This window comes from Varroa destructor, unplaced genomic scaffold, assembly GCF_002443255.2.
Source record: "Varroa destructor unplaced genomic scaffold, Vdes_3.0 BEIS01000004.1, whole genome shotgun sequence".
In the NCBI taxonomy this organism is placed as follows: domain Eukaryota; kingdom Metazoa; phylum Arthropoda; class Arachnida; order Mesostigmata; family Varroidae; genus Varroa; species Varroa destructor.
This window is the reverse complement of record NW_019211457.1, coordinates 40,040,628-40,066,939: the sequence shown is the minus strand read 5'-3', so window position 1 is coordinate 40,066,939 and position 26,312 is coordinate 40,040,628. Positions and strand designations below refer to the sequence as shown.

The window sequence follows — 26,312 nt, the reverse complement described above, 5'->3', positions numbered from 1 at the left end:
CAATATAAATTTTGTTCATTTGAGACGAATTGTGTAACAGCTAGTTTCTACCATAAGTGTACTAATGTTAGCGTTCGACTTATGTCCGCTTGAAGTATAGCAAATCTTTCGAATTGCGTTGGTCGACTCTAACCGTTTATCTTAACTATAATATTTCAATGTTTACGTACTATTAAAAGAACCTAGAGAAACTGAAACGCTTTATTTCTGATTAGTCCATCTATATACACCTATATATATATATATATATATATATATATATATATATATATATATATATAGATGGACCCACCCAGAGAAAACACTGAAACCATGTTGGGTATAACATTAAGATTCTGAATAGTCGCATTTTTCCCTCTTTATTTATGCGTTCATTGCTCCATTGATCTTGTTGTCGGTGTTTCGTTGCTCCGGCAGGATTGCTCTTGCCTTTGTTTCTTTATTTGATGCTGGTCGCGCTCTCACACATCGACTTTTTTGTGTTTTAGCATTATCCTTTTTTTAACCATATTTTTCTCATTTAGTGCAATTTTTTTTCCTGTTGAGCGGGTTGTTTGTGGTTGTCATCAAACCACAACTGCATTTCTATGATGGGCGGCATTAAGCCCATTATTATTATTATTATTTTTACGACTTCCATTATATCTGCCAGGCTTTTCTTTCTGCTTTTCTGTTTTTTCTCTCCCGGTATTTTTTGTTCTCTCCTCGACTCCCTGTTTCCTTTTTTCGTCTCCTATGTAATTCTGAAGCTTTACAAGGAGTGTAATAATAGTGATAATTATCGTCGAAGTATAGAACTAATAAGTTACTGCTGGGCATTTTCTCTTTTCGCATTTATCGGACTCATTTATCAGACATCTTATTTTTACGTGTTAGCCTTATTGTTGCGCATGCGCCTTCTCTCTCGTTGACCGCAATTGCTTATAAGAATCGAAATTTTTATGTCTGGCCACAGGTTAGCATTTAGTTTTAGGTTCTTTACCGTGATTACTATTATTATTACTCTTGCTGTCAGCAGAATGTCGGCGACACGATTCACTAGAACAGTACTCTAAGTGTTATTAAATTTTAAGACTTTTATTCGGCATTCGGATTCCACACACTTTCACTACGCATATCTATATATATATATATATATATATATATATATGGCATAGTGTGTGTGTGTGTGTGTTTGTGTGTGTGCGGAGACATATGCCACCCTAAACGTGGTCGTGGGTTCTCTATTACTTCGATAGCAATCGAGAATTCCTCTCTTCTCTACAACATTGTTGTTCGTAATTATTAATAATATTATTATTATTATTACTCCTATGTATTTGTTATTCTTCTTATTTTGTAGGTCTTTGAAGTGACTTTCTTGCTCTCTCTCTCTCTCTCCCTCTCCCCTTTTTCAGTCAGTTTATATACACTTAACCTTTTCTGTTTTGGGGTTACTAGAACGGAAGTCGTTCCAGCCGATAAAACAACGAACCCCAATGCGTATTGGGTCTGCAATAGATCCTCCATTTGCTTAGCCTTTCCTACAAGAGCAATGATGCAGCTAGTTCTGCCATGCCGCCTACCTACTACCGTCTTTCGCATTTACTTAGCTTTGGTAACCTATCTTTATGCTTATTCCTCGCCTCGAACGGCCCCTTGCGAAGGGAGGCAAAGTCAACCGATTGTTTTTTGTACGTTATTTAGTACGTTTTGTAGTTATGTACGGATCAGGCGAAGACAGGAAGAGTTAAATCTTCACCATGTTTAAAAGACATGCAGGCAGAGCTTCGATCAGGTCATGAGTACCCATGGTTACCAACCCATAGGCAATTTGGGGGTATTTGTGAGCATTCACCATTTTTGCAGCGTCTTGTTTTTATCCATGCTGCCGTCTATTTTCGCCGAGAGCAATCTGAACATGCATGCAACTATATGAGTTTCTATATTAATAATGATAATGGTTATTGAAATTGTCGTGATAGGCTATGTACAGTGTGTGCTTCCTGGAGTTGCTCTCTGCTCTAGCGTCAGCGTTCGGAAACAGGTTGCCGTGTCAAGGATAGATCAGCCGGAACCATGTCTCCTTTCGTCAAGCCTTCGTGACCTCGATAGCCGTTTAACTGCTATTAGCAGTTACAAGCGTTCGCAGTGAAAGGCGCTAGGCTATGCGACGAAAAATATTGAGTACATTATATATGTACTTTCAACAAAATAATATTGTTGTCATTCGCTTCTCTTGTAGATTCATCTAAATGTTATTATCGCAGGGCTTCCACGGCAGTGGCGGTTATTTTTAAGTGAAATTGTGGTTGTTAAAACTACACTTAAATTTCTATTACATACCGTTTCTATAAATACGAATCCCAACCGCGCACGTCCGTTGAGAGAGCTTAGTTTGAGCCATTGCTGTGGGGAGAGTTCAGCGCTCAACACTTGCGAAACTCTTGTCCCTCAATTCTATTGTTTTTTTAACAAAGGCAGGGGCTTAGCTGTTTGGTCATCCGCACCGTGTACCCCTGTGAGCTCAATCACGGATTAGCAAACTCAGATTTAAGGTATCTGAGTGAATCAAGTTATATCGCATCTTCAGAACATCAGATCTTTATAGCCATGTTGAATCACGGCTAAATTGGCTCACTGAAACGTGCATGTAAAATGCATACAAACATGGTTATCTCCGACCAATACTTCAAGTTGTGCGGACGGGGCTAGGGCAAGCTCCGCAAGAAAATAAGCCAATTCTTGACGAATGTTTCACGTCCTATGCGCAATTGAATATCTGACTTGTTTATCACATCTCGACGTGGGGTTTTTGTTGTATATCCTATTCGCATTTTAACTGGACGAGTGGAAAGAGGTAGTAGTTCTTCCTCGAAGTACTCATTAACACAACTAGATCGCAAGAGATATTGCTAAAGTCATGATGAAGCCGCAGTACAAGCGCAAATAATTACCAAAAAGAGCATCGCCCATGTGTGCATAGAACGGCGGGCTCGGTAATAAGTTGTTTTCGCTTATAGTTTGAACGACAGTGCCGGTTAGCTTCTCCAATAGTTTTACTTCAACTAGAGAGCGGGAACCCATCTTTGCTGAATCAATACCCATATTGTAACCCAGGATCTATCATTTAGCCCCAATTGAAAGTTTTGTCTCATCTCCTCTTTTATTATTTTATAATAAAATGTATTCTATGGGTATCGAATGTATTCGAATGTCGCTGCTATGCAGAGCCAAATAATTCAACTCTGAGTCGTATACTAAATACACGTGTCATGAAAGAACGAACCGCCCGATCGACCGCTAGCGTATATCTTATTCAAATCGGCTCACGGTATGAGCAGCCTATATACGACTCTAGTCACATAGTTCAGGGCTAATAGATCGGCTTCGATTCACTTTACTAGAAGAATCTCTGTTCTTCTGCGTCAGCTTTTTTCAACCTTTAGAATATACACTGTTTTATCAATTATATTGGGGTCCTTAGAGTCTACTATCGTCTATACCGATTAAAGTCAGAAACATCCGCATTTAGGCAAGAGGACGTCTAGTAAGGGCCATTAATATCATCCACAAAAATATCTAGACGCAATTAGCTCAGCAATTGCGGAAACAACACATTTGGAAAGTCTCTGCTGTAACGGTTAAACTGTCTTAGGTCGAGCGATCAACTGAGCCAACCAACAGAATCTCTTTGTTCAAAATGTAAGCAAGTAACACCTAAGTGTCCGACATCAATGACAGAATGGAGAACGCTCATTACCGGGAAGTGTTTGCTCCCTGAAGCCTTCTGAAATTAGCGAAAATAGGAGAGTTTGAAGGTTTAAATTTTCTAATGGAATCGATCGATGCCTAAAGGATCCCAGTATTACAAACGGCAGTAATTGTTTTTTTGAAAAATATGTCCTCCTAAAGGCGCAATTTTCTAGAAAATTCCCAAGTGACTAGTAATTCTATAAAAACGGTGCAGTGTAGAAAATACGAACAATGAATATTCTTTCCAAATCAATATTCCTTGACGTTAATGTTGACTTCGGTAGCACCTTTGCAACGGGATTACGATAAAAGCGTAAAGTTTGCCGATTTTAACGCTGCTTTGCAAGTGGTCAGCATGTAGCTACATTTTGATATTCTATTGGCATTTGTCGTTACATATACGTTTATCGGAATACACTTTTTTGTTCTATTAGTTTTCTATCTATTTGTGTTACTATTACTGTGATCGGTCGAAGCATCAGTATCCCCTCTGTCACTATCTCAACTCAGTCCAGCTTTTCGAAACATCTCAGTAGTCATACATGCTCGCCATTTATTTTTGCAGTTATCCCGCGTCCCTTCTGCATCGCTCCAGCATACAACAGCCCTTTTACACAGCTATGATCCAAATAAAGATGATCACATTTAAACTACAGTACAATGTGTATAGATGTATGTCACAAATGCTTGCAACCATTATTCTCAACGCTGATTGAGTATCTTTAACACGCAATATATTCCTTCCACGTGACTGCTTCGGATCGTTCTCTGGCTCAGGCGCGCGTTTTTCTCTACCATATATATCTTTTCTGTCGCCGTGTTTCTACGTCATGAAGGCCTGTGCGTATGTATACGTTGTTCGTGTTCAAGCCGTAGAAGATAAGATTTGAGATGCCAAGACCTTGCACTGACGAAACCGTCCACACAGGCTCTCTTGGATGCTTTCATGACATGATAGCTAGCGCCGAGAATTCAGCCAGAGAAACTGCTATTATATTAAGGATTTTACTTTTGTGTGCTATTGTGACATTTTGCGTTTCATTACTTTATTATTGCATAAGCTAAGGAACTAACGTTATTTAATTTACGTCTCGCGGATGAGCTTACTCAGGTTGTTTCATAAATAGTACGTACTATATCTATACCGCGATTAAATTCTATCTGAGTCTCGCCTCCTTTTTGTTCCGTTATTGACGACGGTGAAATTAAGAAGTGGTAACATTAACCCCAATGGTGTCTTGATAATATGCTGTTTACTTGCGTCTTCTCGGTGTACGAAATAAAACAATTTATTTGCGGGCGTTTCTCTTTCATTTTTTTGGTCTCTGCCTTCTTTATGTGGGGTCCCCGAGCGGGAGTAAGTGGTTGGGCATGTTCGTGATCCTGCACTTTCCGGTTGCTTACGCCAAGCACGAATACCGTCTCGCACGCTAAACACGATATGTTTTCCTCGCCTTACGTCAGATTGTTGTTTCTTTTAAAAATGTTTGTATATCCTTACAAGACTTCTCGACTACCATGTAACTAAATCGGGCGCGCAGATGTATAGCACCCGACGTTTCACAAGTGACATTGCACCAAAGGAACGTTTTAATTAATTTTCTCATGTTGATCAAGTCATTGATGGCCGACGTGTTAGCCTCACCAAGTGTGCTACTCAATTCCTCTAAAAGAACATGCTAAAAGGAGATCAAATCAATCAACACACAAATACATAATAGGCGTTCATTATCTATTAAATTTAATGGCGGCCGCCAGAATAGAACAAAATCTGGAAGTACATAAATGACAGTTGTAAGGTTAAATAAATGTTTATACAGTCATTGGAGCTTCGTAGAACAACATGTAGTACTAACGAATGGATCGTTAAACAAGCATAAATCAACATCTACCACCATCAACAGCGGCTCGAAACGTGAAAGTGAATGGTGGGATACTGGAGAACCTGATCTGAATACATGCTATTTTTTATCCAGGACGCTTTTCGAGGCCTGCAGCCCATAACAGCATCGCCGGTACGCTAGCTCTTCATCAATACGCTGGCATTTTTTTTTAACTGATTTTTCGTTAGACAACCATCAGTCGTTGTTGTTACTGTGACCTTCTGCTTACACTAGCTTCCGTAAACTCGCAATCCAATTGTCACACATAATTTGATAAGTATCAGTTTTGCTTAATCGGATTGTTCATCACTCTAACTACGTATTCAGTTCTGTGTCTTTATAGGTTTTCTGCACTGGCCTTATTAGGCTCCATCGAGTTGTGTTGAGTAGCCTGAAGCGATATATAGCACACCGCCGCTGCTCTACCCTTTTATTATCTTTATTACTCCCTCATTCATAGTTGTCTTCGCTAATTTTTATTGAAGTTGTCGCTGCTGCAATACGTTTAGCTCTCACTCTGCTGTACAGTTGTATATCGCGTTCTCGCTTTACTTTTCATGTATCGTCTCGAATTCATACACCCTTTAGGCTCTATCCCTATAAGCTGTTATCCAAAACGGATATTAACGATTATTGTCTACGCAGTAGTTTCCCTTCATTTTCATCTTTTTTTTTTGCCGTTACTTGAGTTCCACAGGCGCACTACAGAATTTCCGTCCACATCATCGCCAATTGTTGTTATCTTGAGGTTTTTTTCTACACATACACCTTTTACATCTCGCGTTTATTATGCTTTGCTTTCTTTAGTTAAATTTCCAATCTTTCATTTTTTGCTTCTGTCATATATATATATATATATATATAGCTATGACGTATATCTACTAAAGCTTTGTACAGGGTTGGTTGTCAAATATCATTATCTCATTATTATATATATTATTTAATAATAATATGAATTACAATACACTACAATGAGAATATCATCGTTTCAATATTCTAATTAGATTATCCACACAATCACCATCCTCATCCTTCGTCTTCTCTTAGTGGTAATAAGTATTAGGAATAATAATCTTAATGACTATTATTACGTTGATAATCAGTAGTTATGTATTCTACAGGTTCCAGAGATGAGCTACAGTGTGCCAGAGCAGCGTTGAGATCACCCGTCGGACAGGAGTAGCTGGGCTCAATCCGCAGCATATACTTGGATTTGTTGTTAGAATTACTTCGAATTTCAGTTGAAATTTACCCTTTCGCTTGTTGATACTGTCTGCAGACGAATATTACCCAGCATTTAAAGTGAACATATAGTAAAGCGTCGCCACACAGCCTAAACAATATCCACGTGCCATAGTAGTGGCATGGCGCTGTAATCACGTCACACGCGGAGACAGACCCATTGGCCATAATATTGCGGTGCTATATACGAAAAATTGGCGTGGTAACCTCAACGGGGCTAAATGCAGCTACAACATGATGTAATTGTTATATTATCATCATAATGATCAATAATCACTTATACACAGTTCTTGTGACAACTATGCGTGTCCGCCTTGAGCTCCTCAATCTGACCGCCGGCCACTCCGAAGTCTTCTTCGCTTTTGCAATCGGTGGAGGCTTCTATTTTGCTTTGTTTCTCTCTTATTCTTTCTATCGTTACCTAACGTCTGCTGATTTTCGTTTTCTTAGTTACATTAGCTTAGGTAGAGGTCTTTTCAGTATGACACGAACAAAAATAGAGCTTTTCACCACAATGTTTCCTTCTGCGCTTTCAGTTATTCGACTGCCTCTAGGGTCTCTGGTGCCCGCTTTAGTGGCTTACTGATCGGTACTATCCGGTGACTTTGTAATACTAGTATTACACAGATTCTTTACAAAGCAATATATTAGCGATGAGATGATACTGATTTAAGTTGTTTCAGAGAGTGAGGCCTTAGCTGTCCACTGTTATCATCGATTTCTTCATAGGTCTTCCGATATTATGGGACGGAGAGTGGTCTGCGGGAAAGCTAGTCCTCTACGATTCTGCACGACATTGAAAAATCGAGTTCTTTAGGCCCACTTCAGTTCCTTATCGTAGGACCTCGCCTGCTAGCAAAGAGGCGCACATGTAGAACGAAGGAAGCAAGCAAGCAAGCAAGCATATTCCGCGCTACCCACAGCCTACTACAAGAAGCAGCATTGAGTGTGTGTATATGCTCTTTCGCCTTAAGCACATTGAGTAGTTTTTTTGAAAACGCATTATATTGTGGGAATAAGAATTGATGTAGGTTCGATGTAAGAAATCGATAGCGGTTGAGGCAACTGCCTCATAATTGAATAGTTTTCTTTAAAAGATTGAAAGTAGCGGTGAATCTACTCGATTAACAAACATGACCGACAATTGATCGTTGATACTTGATTGATTAATGTCTATAAGAGCAAATAGAGTTGAGTTGTGAACGACGATTAAAATGATAATGTTTGACCGCGGCCAGATCACGGTTGCACAGATCTGATTCGGCGCGGTGACTATATTTCTAGATGAATACGGATAATTTCACTAAGTGCATGGTCGCACCCGATTACGAGAGCAATGGGAATTAGAATAGTTGGAATCATGATTGGATTTCTTATTGATTCGATTCACTCATCATTGGATTATCGAATAAATAAATAAATGGCTTCAATTATTGTTCAGTCATCCCAATCTCAAATTATTCGGAAGTGGACTTCTAGCTTCGTAATAATCTAATAGCTTAGTTCAACATAATCAAATCTGGCTGGTGAGAATCTCAGCCAATCTCACGTTGTTGATGGTCCCATGCGACGCTAGTTTCCTAAGAAGCCTTGTATGAGTCTGAAAACGAGCAAGCCGTCCCCTCATTTCGTCACTGGATGATGCCGGCTACCGCAAGATTTGATATATTGTAGATTAATCGGCTGGCAAAAATGGATTTATTACATAAGCAGAACACATGAATTGAACTAGACAAAAAAAAGAAGATCATCACAATCGCTACGGAGTTTTCTGTACGATTTTCCGTCATCTAGCCATCACTACTTGGCTGTCCTGAAGGCATAATAGTCCCGCTAGTCGTACCAGTGTTTACTAACAACGGTATTAATCAATGGCAAGTTAGTGGAACGTGTCAATTTTTTAAGGGCTAAAGGGCTAGCACGATCATAGGCCGTTCTATACGTCACCCCTGTTTAGGGTCTACCTGAAGAAACCTACGGCTATCAGCAACATGGCCGAGCCAGTGGCTTTTATCTGTTGGTACACCACGGTTTCCTGACCAGCTAGCTTTCACTTATCTTAACCACTGCTAGGTGGAACAAATGGGGGCTACGCTGAATCTCATCGACGTTCAGTGTAGAGAAGACTCTTGCATGTTGCTAGTTCCGCTGCTACGACTATTACACTAAGATATTAATTCCTTCATATATATATATATATATATATATATATATATATATATATATATGTATAATTTCATGTACATTATAGCCCTATTATCATTATGGTTCGCGCGGTAAAATTGGTGGTAGTCCCGGTGATATTTAGCTGATAGGGTGTTGCGGTTGTTGTTGTTGTTGTTGCTGGTAGCCATTACTCATTGTCGTCGGCGTGTCATCGTCTGAACTTATTGTTGCCGTTACTATGGCCGTTGACGATTGTTGCGTTGGTGTCTTCGTCGTCAGAACACTTTGATTCTGATTTTGACTGCTGTTGCTATCAACGACAGAGACGGTATCGGATGGGGACAGAAGAGGCGATGCAGCTTGACCGCCGTTGACCGCGTTAATCAACACCGCAACCGAAAGCGTCGGAGTTGTTGCCGTCGGTGTGCTTGCTGCTGTTGTTGTGCTGTTCGTATTTGTTCCGCCGTTTTCGTTCGGATTGTTATGGTGACTGTGGCCTTCCTTCGCACAGCTAAGTATGAGGGTAGATGGGGGGCTAGCTGCTAGCTGCTGTGACGGCCGAAATGCCTGCGTGGCCTGCCCGTTATATGGGGGCAACGGCGTGTCCGGGATGAGCGTTGCTTCCAAGCTACTCAAGGCCCTGAAAAAGTATGAAGCAATAACGTAAGCATATGAATCGTTCAAGTTAGAAGATCGTATGGAAACAACATTTGAGGGGTTGGGATTGTGGTCTATGTGTATCACTCCGTGTGTGTGAAAAAAGGGGGAATAACAGACATGTGAGCATTATGCCGGCGGCAAAGACGTAATTATATAGCAGTGAATATTCGAGATAAACAGATACTTATACGAATATACAAGAAAAGAAATGAGACATTGGGCGAGCAGGATTAGGCACGATGCATGGCTCTGACTATGCTAATGGCCGACACGCGTTGATCGCATTTAATACGATACAACCATCGTACGACAGGGCTCGAACAACTAGACAAAATACACGCATGTAATATGCATGTATTTATATTATGTTAAGGAAGGGCACAGCTGATTGATACACTACAGTTGTGATGCCTAAGGCTTTCAGCTGAATTTGCTGTTGTTACTGACGATGAAAGGAGCGAACAGGCAAACAATTACAGAAGATAATCGCTTATGCTACCTTCTGCATTTAATCGAGGGCCGTAAAGCTCGGTTATAAACGGATTAATAACTTGAGTTAGCGGCGTCAACGATTAGCATTCACCTAGTTACGAAAAAGGAATACATATTTGAGGCGAAGCTGAAGTAAACCGAAAAGTTTGCATCCACCAGCGGTAAACGCACTTCTATCACAAAAAAAATCACAATCTCTCGCATTCGTTTTCACAGCACATCATACCTCACTTAGTACACTCGTAAGTTACTGAAGTATTCTTCTCACAATTTTAGTTGCCTAATCACCAATTCTATATTCGTAAGTCTCATTGTCTCGTGGTCTCAGTAAGTATTTGCGCAACCATTCTCACGCACTATAGTTTCGCGATTGGTCATAACCACGCGTTCGTAATCGACAAGATTAAGGCTGCTAATTAAACTAATGAAAGGACAAGTGGATATCAATCGCGCTTGATTTCTGCCAACCAGAAGCCGGATAGGCCTTACGTTAGTAAAGTTATAATGGAGTCATGTTCCTCATTGTTAGTTCGACTTTAACGAAATCTTTGTGTTATCAAAATACCGCACGTTCTCGTCACTACCAAACACACGGACTTACACAACAATTTCCAGACTCTACTTCCGAAGCGTTATCTCCAAGAAGTTTTTGTGTATGTGTATGTTCACTACATGCCACTTTCAATTCATTCTTCCATTCGGCACTCCATTCACTTCAGTTCACTTCACGCTTTTCACACTCGCTTGCGCTTTCTGGATCGGAGGAATCTACTCCTCCAGGGGTGGGCGGTTCAAAGGTAGGGGTACGAAACAAGCAGAAAAACATTGACTACGCACTAAATCTCTTCTTGCCAAATTAGTAGCAGAAAATTACTTGATATGCAATATGAATGCATGATGTCATCACTATATATAAGCCAATATAAGTAGAAATATACCCCTCCTTGGGGACATCCCGGTATCCACCCACATATTCCATCCATGCGGAACGACGACGAGGCGAGACGTAATCATGTAAATCCTCTCAGATTCGTCGGCAAATCCGGGGGTCCAACAGTGACTTCCCGGGTCCGCGTATGGAGAAATGAAACAGATACCGACGGGATCATTTAGGACGCATCTCTTAGCACTACTTGTTATTACTCGGTCCATTTTTAAAGTTAAAATAGAAAAGATCAAGGCGGTAGGGTGGATCAATATGATGTTATAGGAAGTTCAAGTTACTTCCATGAAATGAGAAACATGATGAAATCGGATTGGAACTGTACACCGTAACGAAACGATACATAAAGAAAACACCAATCTTTCCTATGTTGTTTTTTAGAACGCGCAATAGTAGTCGTTATAGGGTGCTATACACTGTGACGATCTGATCTATTCTAGACGAAAAGAAAAATTTCGATCGGGTTCCGATTACAGACACTCGAAACAGAATTATTTTTGACAATAAGCTAGACTGACTAAAGTGTTGATACAGCAGCAGGCTCATTATTACAATTTAAACCTACAACACGATGACATGTGAATGCAATATCATTGTGGTGTAGGTAATAGCGGGGAAGGATTTGCTCAGCGGACTACGAAACTGAAGAAAAAACTAATTTCTCGCGACGGAGCAACGTTACTAAGACGGCAGAGCACTACATGAAAGAACGGAAATCGATAACAATTTATTATTATTAGTTACTTGGAATTGGCGACCTGGCGAACACCTAGGCCAGCTTGGTTCGGCGGCTTGGCCTGGCTCGGTAGCTTGGCTTCTTATGACGAATGGGTAGTCATGAACTTGGTGGGTTGTGTGGTGAGAGTTGCAATGATGAAAGCGTCATCTTCCACCATCATCTTGCGTGTGATGCTTGCGGATTTTCCCTGGTTGAATTTTGTGTTCGCGCTCAAAATGTATTCGTGCTGAAAATCCTTGCCTGCTTGTTTGCTGACAGTTGCCAATTCAACTCTCGTATGAAGAAGTCCGTAGTAGTGTGAATATAGCAAGGGAAATTATAGATGAATGATTGGTAGTTACTGAATTCCTGTTGGAGGTATTGCGTAACGCTGAGGACTCTGCGTACGATCTACAGTTGTAGCTAACTGGTTATTGAAGCAAAGAACATTGTTCAATCGGTCGTTACTACCTTCTTATGGCGGTAGCTATGGGCAGCAGTTGGCGCTGTTGTTGCGTTGTGTCGGAATATGGATGCAATTTGTTTACTGGGTAGTCGTCGTAGTAGCAATCTAGTAATTACTAGAGGAAAGAAAGGTGTTCAAGTTGGACATGAGAGGTCATTGCGGTCGCAAGTAAGCTCTTCTTTTTTGTGAAGCATGAAGTTTCTGAGCGCCAATTTTGCCGATTTTTATTGCTTACGACACGCTGTTGGCCATTCTTACGTAGAAGAAAAAGATAGACACATTAGTAGTATTCATGCCGGCCGAACGTAAATGCAAGTAAAAAAAATTATCGAGAACCGTTATTGTTCCGTATTTTTCGATTCATCTTCGCTGCTTACGACTTTGCAATTACTGATACGTTATTACAGGCTTGACCACGAGCCACTGGTCCTGTGGTTTCCACATGTCCATTTTTAGGCAATCGCGAAATATCAGAATCACTAGATCCGTTAAGCAGAAGAAGACAGATAGGAGGTTAACGGGAATGGCTACACCACAGTTTATTAGTAAATTGACATGGATAGCAGTGATTAGGCAGCAAGGGGTGGATGAACGTTGTCCGTGATAGCGACGTACACAGTATTATAATATATGGAGCAGTTTTAGTATTGCTAATAATGGAGGTAGTAGAACAAAATTATAATTTTATGCAGGTCGTCCACTGTTCACACAGTACCCAGCGGGGAGATTCCTGGCCTTTTTGTTTCTCTACCTTTGTTTTTCTATCCGTACCTTGCTGTTTACGGTACCGAAGCTCCATTGAAGACAGTGGCTAAATAAAGTAAGATGACCCGCGACCCTCTAAGCTGAGTTGAAGGGCCGTATGAAGTTTTAAGAGACGTATTCATATTCCCTCCCCTCCTCCCTATCCTTTCACTGTAATCCGGCTTCATTTTCACCGTGCCTTATCGTTAGCGTAGCAATATCTTCATTACTTGAAAAGTAAGCGATTAGAATAAGAGCGAGAGGGGGCTTATAGAGTGTTTGCGTCGCGATCTGCGGCTATTCGGTTGACGTTGGGTTCACATTAAGACAACAGGTTGCTTTGCGTTACATTGCATGCTACGCTGGAAACGTTTATGCATGGATTGCGTTTAGCAGAAAATTATGCGGCGGAGAAAAATTAGTTTCCGATTCATAGACTGCTAAAAAGTGCCTATCAATCGCACTTGCTCCATCTTCTATAATTTTTTCTTGTTTCTGTTCTTCTATGTCTCGTTATTGCTGCATTTTCGATAAAATATCCGAGGATTAGTTCGAGCTGACCGATCGACACCTGCCTGCTGTTTCTTTGGTGATATTTTTATACCATTCATTCATCTGTTACTTGACTCCTGTCTCCTTTCATCTTCGCCTCCTTCACATGATCCCTCTTATTTGTCTACCGTCAGGTAACTCAGGTCTTAGGTCGTTTTCGCTGCTTAGTCTCAAATGAAACGACTGACGTCAATCATCATCAACATCCCATGATATCATGATGGCCGGATAGGTTCACGATGTTTTTTCTGCCTTGCTAGTTATGCTTCTACGACACATTTTCGCGCGTTTTCAGAATTTCTTCATAGCAAGTTCATCCTATGCTATCGTGTTACTCGTGCGGGTTTTGCACAATCGTGACTCTAGAAATAACGATGAACGGTGCAAACTTGAATTTTGTTCAGACCAGACCACCCGGTCTTGTCGGACCACTCCTCTATCTTTATCCTGGACTTTGTGCGCAAATACTCGCACTCGCTAGTTGGTCTTTGCTTTTGTTTGCTGCTCTGCTGCGGTACGTGAGGGTATTTATTTGAGCCTCCTCTTTAGTTGCTTTTCATTTTAGATACCGTTTGATTACCGGTTTGTTTGTGCTGGGTTTAGTCGCTCGCTCTCTACTTGACTGCGTTTCGTGTTGTCTCTAAATTTTTCAGGCATTAATCTTTGCTGTCCTGAGTCAGATTCAGTTTTCGTTCAAGCGGAACTACATCCTTCTTGCTCAACATATGGGCAAAGGAAGTGCCAAAGCTCCTCTAGTAGAAGCTCACCTCGTTGACCTCTGCACGAGATGCTATGAGAGAATAGGGTGTTTTTGCTTAATTTTTTTATTTTTTATTGTGATGACACTGATCTGGCGAGAGTGCTGTTGCTGTTCGCTGCTCCCTGGTGCAGTACGACTCCATGGTACATACACCTACAATCACGTTAACCACACATAATAGGCGTGAGGAACCGTTCGTAGACCAGGGCGGCCCATCCTTCATTTGTCGCCTGTATTTTTGTGTTACTAGTTGTCTGCTATAAAACATATAGCAATATTCATATCTAGATACCTGAAGTAATATCCTCCACACGTAGAAGTCATATGAATCGGATAAGCAATTCTAGAAATACGGATAATGAAAATAACGTAATTTTGTCTTCCTAGATTAACGATAGTTTTATGAAAAAAAAATTGCTGAGCCACATCACTTTCGGTTAGTATTCACTTGTTAAACGGGCAGGCGGGACCAAAAATTTTCACGTATAGATGTTAGTGTAATAAAATGTGATGCTATTGAATAGAGCAAAAAACAAGGCAGAAGATGGTGCTATAGAGGTTAGTAGCCACTACAATTTGTCTGATAGCTTTGATAGAAGTTACTTTTACATATGAAGTGCTTCCGTGCAAAAAACCCGAGGCCAATTTTCCTTTATGTTTAATTATCTATTATTTCCCGCTGGTCTCGTTAATGTTTCTAATAATCTGACGAAAAAAAATAGCTTACAACGTGAACATTTATAAAGATGACCGTGGAGTTCTCCGCGTAAAGGGGCCGAAGTCAACTTTTTAAAATCAATTTGTGGTTTCGTGCTCATATATGTTTTCCGAACCCCAATCTAACAAAATATCGGAAGATTCACAATGTAAGCACTTTGAAAGTTCGCTGAAGAAAAAACAAACATAGAGAAGTTCAGGGCTTTCCGTGCAAAAGGGTCTAGCTCAATTTCAATACGTTTAAGTTTAGCAGGAACTACAGAATCACGACTTGCCAAACTCAGCCTAAAAGTGTTGTTTAAATCTACTGGTAACTGTAGCACAAAGAAACCTCTTCAGCTTTATTATTTATGTTGTATGTAAAAAAAATGAAATTGTCGATTCTAATCGAAGTAGGCTTTTGCACGGAAGTACTTCATATATAAAATTACACTAGAGTTCAGAGAGTCATACTACCAGAGTTTATAAGGGGCATAACTTTACTTTAATCAAAGGTTTAGAACACTTAACACGTAGAGTCAAAATGATCAAAAGCTTCTTGTACAGTGTAGTTTATATATAGGTCTATGTGTTTACAAACTAGCTATTTTGTGATCGGTGGCAGGGAAGAAAGGACAAATGCATTCGAGTCAATTTTATACTGGATCTAAAGGTCATAAGAATGGTCGTCATTTAATCCTACGCCGTTTTCGGTAAATGTGTTCGAACACAATTGCCTTCTTGGTGGTAAAGAATTATCTACGCTATACAGCAATGAGGCAATATGTCTATCTGCGATACTTATCATTTCGAGCTTATGGATGAAGTCATTGAACTACTAAAACTCACTCTTCTCCAGCAAAAAGCAATTATAAAAGACGTTTAGAGATTCATGAACGGGTCAGCGATCAGCTTAGAAGTTGTTATACGCACTAACTACCAGAAGACGTTCCGAATGACATCAGATTGTTACTCACTGGTATAGACTATGTAGGTCTTGTATGGATCTCCATACACCCGGCCGCCTCAAATGAAGCAGCTTGGCATATAGGTAGACGTCGGCAGCGCGTTCCAAGGGCGAGTTGATCTGCTGATAGAGTGATGAGAGTACGCAGAAAGTCGCTCCTTCGGTTCCGCCAATGCGGTCCACCACAAGCACGGGTGTCTCACCGCTCCCCTGGGCAGTGAGGGCTTGCTTAATTAGCGAAAACAGCTCAAACAAAGCCTTACAGCCCGACAACCATGTTGGAGCTATATTGGTGGGCAAACGGAAAGAACCCAAGACACCGATTAATTTTCATGGAACAAAAAAGAACAACTGTCGTTCAATACATATTTTTGATATCAATGTTTTTGTATTACTTGGTAGAATTAACTAATTCATATAGTTTCCTTAATTTGCGATAGAACATATCACACCGATTTTTACTTAGCAAGCGTATACTTTATATATATGCATAAAACACAAGAAACACTGCGACAACTATTGTTGTATAGGGTTACGATATATTACAGCTTTCGTAAGAATGTTTCTACGACATTTTCTTCGACGTTTTACTGTACACTAACCATGTAACAACGTGATCTCTAGAGAGTCGGCGTCCTGACCGTGCTTAAGAATAAGTTTACCATTGGTGTCCCTCTTGACAACGAACTGATCATGGGTTTCAGAGGCCCCGACCTGCGATGGGAAGAAGCCTGGGTACTCCTTCCCATCCTGGTCGCAGCAAAGCAGTACGAGGACCTTCATATGGTGGTCCCAGACCATTTGCCAAAAATCAGTGACGGTCTCCTGCATCGGGTGTTGGGTAAGCACGTACTCCCGTAACCGGCGGAAGCCCTGCACGAACGTGGCATTTATGTAATCACTGCCCTCCTGGCCCGGTTTAGCTGTGATGTGCACCCGATAATGCTCGATAGGCAGCAGGTTGAGCGAGCGATTCTTGCTCTTGTTACACGGCTTTAGTGCTGACACGACGTTAAAATCTTTGGCCTTAAATACGGTGACGAGCTTGAACTGGCGCTCGAGCAGCGACGGGCCCCCGCTGGCCGATGGCTGGGCCAGGGTCTGCACGAAGCGGGGAAGTTGTCCCGCCGGAACTTCGGTCGGGGCGCCGCTCTCAATTGCCTCAAGCAGAGCGTCGTGGATGAACACATACTGCTCCTCCGTCTGCACAAGGTAGTTGCGCTGCCTTCGGATGTGCTTGAGGAACCCGTACACATTGATGCAATGCTTGTGTCGCATCATACGTAGCATGGCGTCGATGACGATGTACGTTCCGGTCCGGCCCACGCCAGCTGAACAGTGAACAATCATTGGTCCAGCTGTTGGCGGGTTAGCGGCTGCGGAGCGCACGACGAAAGACAACACCGGTAACGGATGGTCGGGCACTCCTGCTTGCCAGCCCACCATAGCGACAGGAAAAAAGCGAAAGGAATTTAGCAAAAAAAGTAGCTTTAGTGTAAACGAAATGCGACCAGAGCAACACAACTGCGAAAAGTAATGGAAAATAATGGAATAGGCGAATTTCATGTATTTGCAAACTGTAACTCAGTAACTCTTACCATGGTCGGGCCAGTTAGTGTAATGGTATTGAACGACGGTGCGTTCGCCCGCTTTTTTCTGTTTCAAGTGGCGCACTTGGAAGGTGCGTACCGTGTATGTTGACATGACGTCTTCCGAAATGAACTTAACCTGCAGCTGGCCGTACGAACACGAGCCTTCACTGGGCCAATACTGGTCGCACTTGCGCTGGAATTATCAACATGATATTGTACCAATAATGCACAAATAAAACAACCATCCAACCCAGTGTTAGGGTTGTTGATGTATGATTTTGTTAGAATTTGAAGGCGAGTAACTGCTAAGCGGCTGCCTGTGTTTGAACATGCTAGACGTCCAGTAACAATCAACGAGTTCAATCATCAATCAATCATTACAATCAATCAATCAGTCACTTGGCAGATCGTTCCATAGTAATCAATCAGCCAATCAGCGAAAAACTAAGTGCAAAGACATACAGGAGAAGATATCAATCCAAAATAGATTAAGATTTATTGGAAGATTTGCCGTGTTAATGCTTGTTAGTCGCATGGATTCGACTAATAATAAATGATGGAGAAAAGATTATTTTATGAAGTTAATTTCGGAAACGGCTAGAGTTTGTGTGTGCGTGTGAGAGACAGAAGGGGGGCGGAGGGAGGAAGGCAGAAAGAGCAGTATGCCTGTGAAGTGGCTTTTCTAAGGCACCATCGCACACAAACGATATCGATTAGACTGAACTACCGGTTACCTAGTGATTACAAATGTGGTTTCAAGTGATGACGGAAATTGAATAATCTCGTTGTCCCAACGGTTTTATTAATTAGCAGGAAATTTGCCACTTGCGAGTTGGAGAGGTATGAAAGTAAGCAGGTTTGGCTAGCGGAATCTACGATACCCGTTTCGTCCGCTAATTTTTTATCAACTGACAGAGTATTCAGAACAAAAGTAGAGCTCCTTATAGAGTACTATAATGAATCTGGACCGGCCTCGCAAGCAGTAAATACATCGTCACCAAATCACCAGCACAAGTAATAAACGAGCGCAATCAGGTTAGCGATCATTTCACGGGAACACATTACTACATTTGCGACCGTAACGCCAGCGGTAGCGGTGGCGGAAGGTGGCAAAGCAAGACTAATGGTAAGATCAGATGACACCAATTGATAGCTCCGCTTTGTTTCCCTATGACATCTAGATATCTCCATCAGTTTGTTATTATAGATTATATGTCAGAAAGGATTAAGCAGACATGTTCAAAGCTAAGAGGCATCAGATGAGAATATATTAAACAAGTTATGCTTCATGTTATCTTCTCACTTCCAAAAACTCTCTGATTGCTTTTCATTAACCTTATCGCATCAACTTCCCTGCGGCAAAAAAAATATCATAGGTATAAAGGTTACGAAGCAGCGAAGGATCCGAGTAGATCACCGTTTCATACCACCACACGCCATTTGCTACCTTTGCAAGCTTTGCGTCCTGCTAGCGGTAATAGTAAGGTTTAAAAAGGCATGTGAATTCGGTGATTACTCATAACGCACGCGCGCGGGGATGGACGGATGAGGTCGGGTCGGCATGGAGTACAAAAATATGATGGAAAACCGCCATCGTCCAGCCGGCAGCCAGCCTAATAACTAATAACTACTACGAGACATAATTACACTATATGAATACGATGAATAGAACTAGTTTGTTCTACAGTCCTTGTCTAAAACACCAAAAACGATACCACGTAAAAAAACTGTCGAGCTCGGCACGTCACCCCGCCGTGGATTCTTGCGGATTTCGAAAAGCAAAAAACGTGCTTGAAGAACAAAAGACTTGTTTGGCAATCGGTAACAGTTTATTTAATTGGTCCGGTATTTTCCTGTAGATGTTTACTGAAACAACCCGGCGTTTTTCTTAGCCTCAAAGTCTAATATTATTGTTTTTTTTTGCTACAAGTACCATGGCCGTTGGTTATGCGCATTCGGAAAAATACTCAAGAAATTATAATGCACGGAACTCGCGATGGACAATATGACTCAAATTGCGTACAGACGAAGTGTGCTGAATACAGCAAGAAGATTCCTATACAAGAGTAGGCAAGATGCCGACCAACGACTGAGATGGTGCCGAGCTCAAAGAATTCTTCGTTCCTTTTGTCGATTCTTGTTCACTTTTGCGCTTGAGCAATACTTACACTTCCCTCAAACTCATCCTGTTTCGCAGATATGGCGCAGTGCTGAAGGAGACGACAACAACCAGACCAAATATCATCAACAGGATGTATGCAGTTGAAAAAATATAGCTACAACAATTATCATAGCTTACAAGTATGCATTATTATGATCTGTCGGCATTTCCGAATCCCAATTTAACACCTCATGAGAGCCCAACGAGGCCATATATCTATGAGGCCATTATGGCCGTAATTTTTCAGTTTTTACACGCCTGAGACTCGACCGAATTGAGATCAACAGCATGAACAACACAGCGTCGTGCAGTATAACACCTTATATAACGCTGAATTAACATTTTTAGCTCTACAATACGTAGTATAACGTTTAGTCGTTGTACTGCCGTAATCTGCCCTGAACTCGATTTTTCGAAGGCTTTCGGTAAGAGGTGTAAAATGGAGTTGATTACATGTGTAATAAATTCAAATGCATTCTCGGATTCTTTTGCTTTTCCTTTTCATTTATATATATATGTTTACTGTGATTGAACCCAGATTCAGAATCAGCTAATATTGTCTACTTAGTAATTCCCTGTTTCGGTTCGTCGTCGCTTGACCATATCGTCTCCACATGGTCGTTCGACAATTTAACTCCATGTCCATCACGGCAAGATATAGCGAGAGGCAAAATATGATCATATTCATGTCTATATTATAGAGGTAATAAGAGTAATAGCAAACATACAAAAATGTTCAACACTTACCCTAGACCTTTCAACGAGATTAGTAATCATCACAATAACGTGCACCCTTTGTTCCCACACCATCCGCCAGTAATCGTCGAACGTTGACGGCATGGGCCCTTGCGTACCAATATATGCACGAGGTTTCTGGTAACCGTCAATATAATTCGCATTGATATAGTCTGGACACCTGTAAAGGTAAAAAGGTAGCAAAGTAAATTAACTATGGTCAATTAAGGGAAAATGTAACACATATACTTTTATGGTTGGTAACGAGTCATAATAGAATACGAATCTGTGAATCGGCAACAACTGCATGTATACGTCGTTTGCCTGAGGGATGAAAAAGCGGGGTAGACCCCGATTATTTAATTGAAAATGTACACTTATCTCACTTTCGTATGCTTTACCTAGATATCATTGAAAGTCCATGAATTGAAGCTTCGCATCAAATTAACACATGCTTTTCTCCACACAGTAGTTTGCCTACGACTAGTTTTCGAATACGAAGCGGACAGCAAGTATAATTTTCATAACCTGCATAATTTTCAAAACTTGGAATATACTCGATCAGATAATCAAATCGATAAGGACGAACATTTTAATGCATGGATGCTACCCTGCTGTTGTAAAAAGCCGATGCGTAACAACCAGTAACGTTCAAGGACCGCCAAGCTTAATGAGTCATGCATAATGTCAGGCTACTAGCATCTCCGCCATAGTTACTATTAACGTTTCAACTGCGTTACTACCTTTGTCGAGTACAAACCTTTTGCTCTGCTTCTCTGATAACGGCTTAAGGGTCACGCGCGTATGGTCGTAAGCGACGATGTTGACGTATCTGTTTTTGGGCTTATTCTCATCGAGCTGTGAGAAATCAGACGAAAGTTCGGCCTCAAAGCTTGCTTGCAGGGAATCATACTCCCTGCTGAAGCCGATATCTCCGTCCGAATGTAGATCGGCCACATGCTTGGGCCATTGGCAGACATCGATCGGTTTACAGTCGCCATCCTCGAACGTGTCGGACAGCAATACGAGCGTGGACGAAGCTCTCTCTCCGGGAAGCGGATCGTCGAGATAGTAGTAAGCAGCCTGGAAGTATTTTTTCCATAGGAAGAACGACACCAGGGCTAGGAGGAGTGCGAACGTGAGGCAGACGACGCCGGCGATCAACGCCGCCCCCACCCCTCCAGAGTAAGGGTATTGGCCTCCCAGCCAGGACTGGCATTTACCACCTGTCCCGGACAAGATCACTCTCCTGGATTCAGAGAACTCGCCCTTATAAAGCTATGATTAAAGAAAGGTTACCAGCGACAGCAAAACATATTAAAAACAACACATGTTAATAAAAACAGATATAAAGTTGATACTGATGTTAAAATAGTTTCTACACAAAAACATTTTCAAACTGTATAGATCTTGTCAGATTTTATTGACCAATATGTCGATTTGGATAAATAAATGTTGTAGCTAGTAGATGAGCAAGTTACGAAACACTCTAATTGTACTTATTAAGGCATATTTACAAGAAGTCATTGTCTTGATTCAGCGACGACCTACAACATACTAAAATCGTGTATGAAAGCCATATAGTACTAGATATAGGCGTGATTTTGCAGAGAACAACAGACCGATTTAATCCCTTACAGTCTTTGAAGAAAGCCTAGAAAAAGTTTGTTTCTGTATCTATGATTTAGTATACATAGTTCGATGTATGCGTAATACCTTGGAATGGTATAGCACTGAGCGAGTGGCTCCTTGTACTTTGACTTCATATAGGGTGTTAGCGGTCAGGTTGGGGATGAGCATGTGGTGCTCTTGCGATGGGTCTAGGCTCGCGTCCATGGCGATCTCTTCGAAGCTCCACGCGTATTCCGAGCGATAGTGCACGTAGTACATGTCCACGTGTGAATAGTACCGCGACGGTCGTCCCCAGGCGATGTACAAACTGTCACTGTTGTGGCAGGTCAGGTTAAAGATCGGAGGTGCCGAAGGTCCCGCCACATCCGTCTTCACCTCGACGGCGTTCGAGTTATCGCCAGTGTGCCGCTGCGTGTACGCCTTCACCCATATATGGTACAGACTGAATGGCTCTATAATCAGCAGAGACAAAATAAAGTACACCAATCGGATAGAAGGACAGCGAGAGAGCCGAACAACAAATTCACCCGTATTAGCCTTTTACTCTTTTGGAAATTTTTGGCACTCAATTGCTTATTACTTTCGTCATCTACCTTGCTTCTACTTGCGATTTTTAAAACTGATGAAATGACTTTAATTATGAAAGATTCAAGCCAAGACTATATTGCAAGCCAGGAAGTTGGGCAATTCCCAATTCTAGAAACAGCGGGCCCTGTTCTTCTTAAAAATATAATAGATTATATACCTACTATTCTGCAGTGTCGAGTATTTGGCGTAAAATGAAAGCCGATGCGCCCTGCATATTTGACTCTTTAATACCCATACCTATCGTCGGCAATTTGTGTAACGCACAATTATCGTTCAATATGCAATGAGTCTTTGAACTTTAACTGGCTTTCTTTGCTGTTCTCCCTCCCGGCTTCGAACATTAATTTCCGAGCATTGATTGGCACAAATCCGGCCATTGTGATTGTTACTAGCGTTTTAGTGATGGACGCGCAAGTCTGATGACATTTTGTTGGCGGTGCTTTCTTAAGGCGCTAGCGTCTTGTGGCAACGACTAGATGCAATGGTCCTTGTTGTCATTGTTGAACCGGCAAGAGACATAAGGAGGCTCACCGAGTTATTCGCCTCACAACGCAACGCATTACAAAGATTATGATGATCAGTGATGTAAAACGGTTAGCACGCTATGGCGTTGCAATTGTGGCAACCAGAGGCCAGATCTAGTATTACAACATACACACCGCCCTATTGTCTTTCCGAATTGTTAAAAGACACAGAAAACAAATTACTCAAGCAGTTTAAGATATATATGTATGTACATACTGGCAAGCCAGAAACCGACGGCCTTTCACGAGGTATCGGTGATGCCCCGGAAAGTCGACAGCGAACAATGAACAGCGATTCCCAAGAGGCTCATAAATAATTCCTTGCACAAGATAAGCCGTCAATAGGATTTTTCTCACTAGGGCAAATATTAATGGAGCATCACGTTGAACAGTCTTTTGTACTGGTCTGCGTATTACAGATACCCATATTAGTAACCACAGGATAGGTTTTATCATTGCTTTTACTAGGTTAGAGCGTAAAGTTTAGATTGTTTTTATGGCAGTGGATAAGCGAAGTGCCGTCATAACATGATACGGAGTGTTTGTAACTAACAAAGATATGAGTTCAGCTCTTCACAAGTCAGTGTAACTTTTAGTTGAATTTGTCAGCTAAAAGTATCGCTCATATTTTACAATAGTAGAAGTGCGGCCAGAGTAGTGTGAAATATTTAAAGTCAGATTCATTTTTACTAATAACAGTACGTACTCAGATCGGAGAGGATGTACTCGTTGAAGGGACGCGAGCCGATAACCTTTTTCACTTGGGTCTCATTTCTGGAACTGGCATGCGAAAAGTGGATCAGGTAACCGCGAATTACTCCTGTAAACAAATAGACAAAACCATTTAGAATTGGAAGAGTGGTCAAAGTCTTGTAGTTTGAAAACAAATGGCCGAAAGCCTAGATATATTCAACTACCTATTAGCCCGTGTGGAATTCAGCGTTCAAAGCGAGATCTCGAATCCTAATAAATACAGTAGCTATTAGCAAATGATTTTCAACGGCGTCACTATTCTCAAATTATAATTTAAATAGTTACATATATCTATCCCGTTTTTCTTACAGCTACAAAGCTTGCAAGCTCGGCTATTTTATGCACAGAGTATTTGCAACATGCCTGCACCAGTGAATTCGACTCGATATTTGGAACGACGGACCGTAGAGATGATATCTGTTTTCATTCACATCCGCTTACTCTGTTGTGATAAGGCTAATTTTTGATAGAATCCGCTTGCTGTAGCAGAAGGACGTACTGCGCTTTGTAGTCTTGTTCGTGCAGCTAACTATGATTGGGTTGACGAAAAATTGTCACGTAGAGTCCGGCTTGAAGTAGCCTACTGATCCACCCCACACTTACCGTTAGGTTGGGCTGGTTCGGCCCAATGTAGCAGAACACTGGCCTGGGTGACCTTATCCGCCGTTAAGTTCATCGGCGCCGAGGGAATCCCTTCGTCTGTCATGACCGGTACTACCACAGACGGACCGCGGCCCGCCGGATTAAATACCTGAAGAGACACAAGGTACTGTGTCCACACTTCCAAGTTTCGGATCGTATAGTGCTGAAATTTGAAAAGGTAGAACGCGCAACGTAAGCAGATACAATAAGGTTCTATAGAGTAGACAGTTTACATTGAGCGGAACAACAAACTATCGTAGCCATCTATCGTGCAAAGCGTTCTCTAAACTTATTCTTCAAGCAAAGGCATAGGCTATTTGCCAATGAATACCATGAAACGGTACTTCTACTGCACAACTAGGACAAATTGAGTCAATTACCAAAAGTCCTTGCGGCAAGGCTGTTTATCTGAGTAGGCTCGACTACCTAACTCGATTGTTTCTGCAAACTGATACGAAAGAACTTTCTTATGTTCTAACGACAAAGAAGTTATTTCTGAATCAACTAGTACGAGAAACTACCAGGGTGAAATGGTTTAATATACCTATATGCGCTAACAGGCTACACTGCAAACGAGTGCCTCGCTTGGTTTGTGTAGGGTCACGTTCACCAACATATAGCCAAATCCATAAGTTCTCAAAGGCATACCTGCTCTATCAGTCAAATTCAAAACAACAAATATGCTATTTAGAGATGACTTATTTGAGATAATCCTAACTACTCAAGTGTGAGCCAAAGAATCGCTCGTTCTCAAATACCGCTTCTTTCCTATAAAACCCAGGAAGATTAACGCAGAATTAGGCAGGTCTCCTTTTTTGTTGTGGGCCCTGTGAATATTCGGTCAAACTGAGTAAGTGGGCGTTTTCATCTATTTAATGGGTAACTACATATTTGGCAAACAGTAATTGACGTCGGGTGAACTCGTGCACAGCTAGGAAAAATACAAAAGGCTATACATCTGTAGAAATATTTCGAAAGCAAGGGCAATAATCTATAATTCATTACTATACGAATAATGCTTTAAGTGGCATTTGTCACTAGAAAATTTTAGGCAAAACGCCCAGTCGAACGGACAGGTTTACGATTAATTCGAAATACTCAATGGATCGACGTACGCAAAAGTTTAGATTAGAAAATTTCAAAATGTGTAAGTTATGTTTACTAGTCAATATTTGGATGAAACAACGTGTATTCACAAATGCTCCCGGAGAAATTCAGTCCTGTTGCTATGCGTAATTTCGCTTGACGCCCTTCGGTTGCTCTCTCGTTCCTTCCAAAAGCCCACTATAGAAATTAGACACATTGCCGAAAGCTCTGTCATATTTAATGCCTAATAAATTTGTCTTTATCCCATAATAGTGAGAGGATGTAGATCGAAATACTAGTCTGAAGCCCAATAGATGTAGCACTTGTAATGTCGTCACAACCAGATCCTTGACGGAATCTTCTCAGTTTTAAGCGTCGTATTCGAGAACTACTGCATGTTTTGGCCAAAAGAGAACCTCCGCATCGGCTAATGCGCCCTCCCAGCTTGCCCACCCTTGCAATCGCTCACAGTTAAATAATTCAATGTTGTTATAGGCCGCGCTAAGTGATACATTAAGAGAAACTCATCGAACGGCAACAGCACAGTCCATGTAATAAATGATAGCATAAATATA

General features: G+C 41.3%; 1 protein-coding gene across 3 annotated transcripts in view; it reads right to left on the bottom strand.

Moving 5' to 3' along the window:
* Positions 1-315: 315 nt before the first annotated feature.
* Positions 316-26,312, bottom strand: part of Ptp99A (Protein tyrosine phosphatase 99A) — a 136,669-nt gene continuing 110,672 nt past the window's right edge. The window contains exons 5-14 of one of the 3 annotated variants that reach the window (XM_022803937.2): positions 24,613-24,814; positions 23,963-24,076; positions 22,229-22,596; positions 21,273-21,790; positions 20,525-20,693; positions 19,785-19,826; positions 17,623-17,809; positions 16,627-17,451; positions 16,035-16,308; positions 316-9,666 (exon numbers count right to left, since the gene is read on the bottom strand). In XM_022803937.2, the coding sequence (XP_022659672.1) occupies positions 9,165-9,666; positions 16,035-16,308; positions 16,627-17,451; positions 17,623-17,809; positions 19,785-19,826; positions 20,525-20,693; positions 21,273-21,790; positions 22,229-22,596; positions 23,963-24,076; positions 24,613-24,814 (3,201 nt within the window). In that variant the 3' untranslated portion in view covers positions 316-9,164. Of the gene's footprint in view, positions 9,667-14,086; positions 14,515-16,034; positions 16,309-16,626; positions 17,452-17,622; positions 17,810-19,784; positions 19,827-20,524; positions 20,694-21,272; positions 21,791-22,228; positions 22,597-23,962; positions 24,077-24,612; positions 24,815-26,312 lie in introns of those variants that run through there. The other 2 variants (XM_086988196.1, XM_022803938.2) reach the window with 2 other exon arrangements.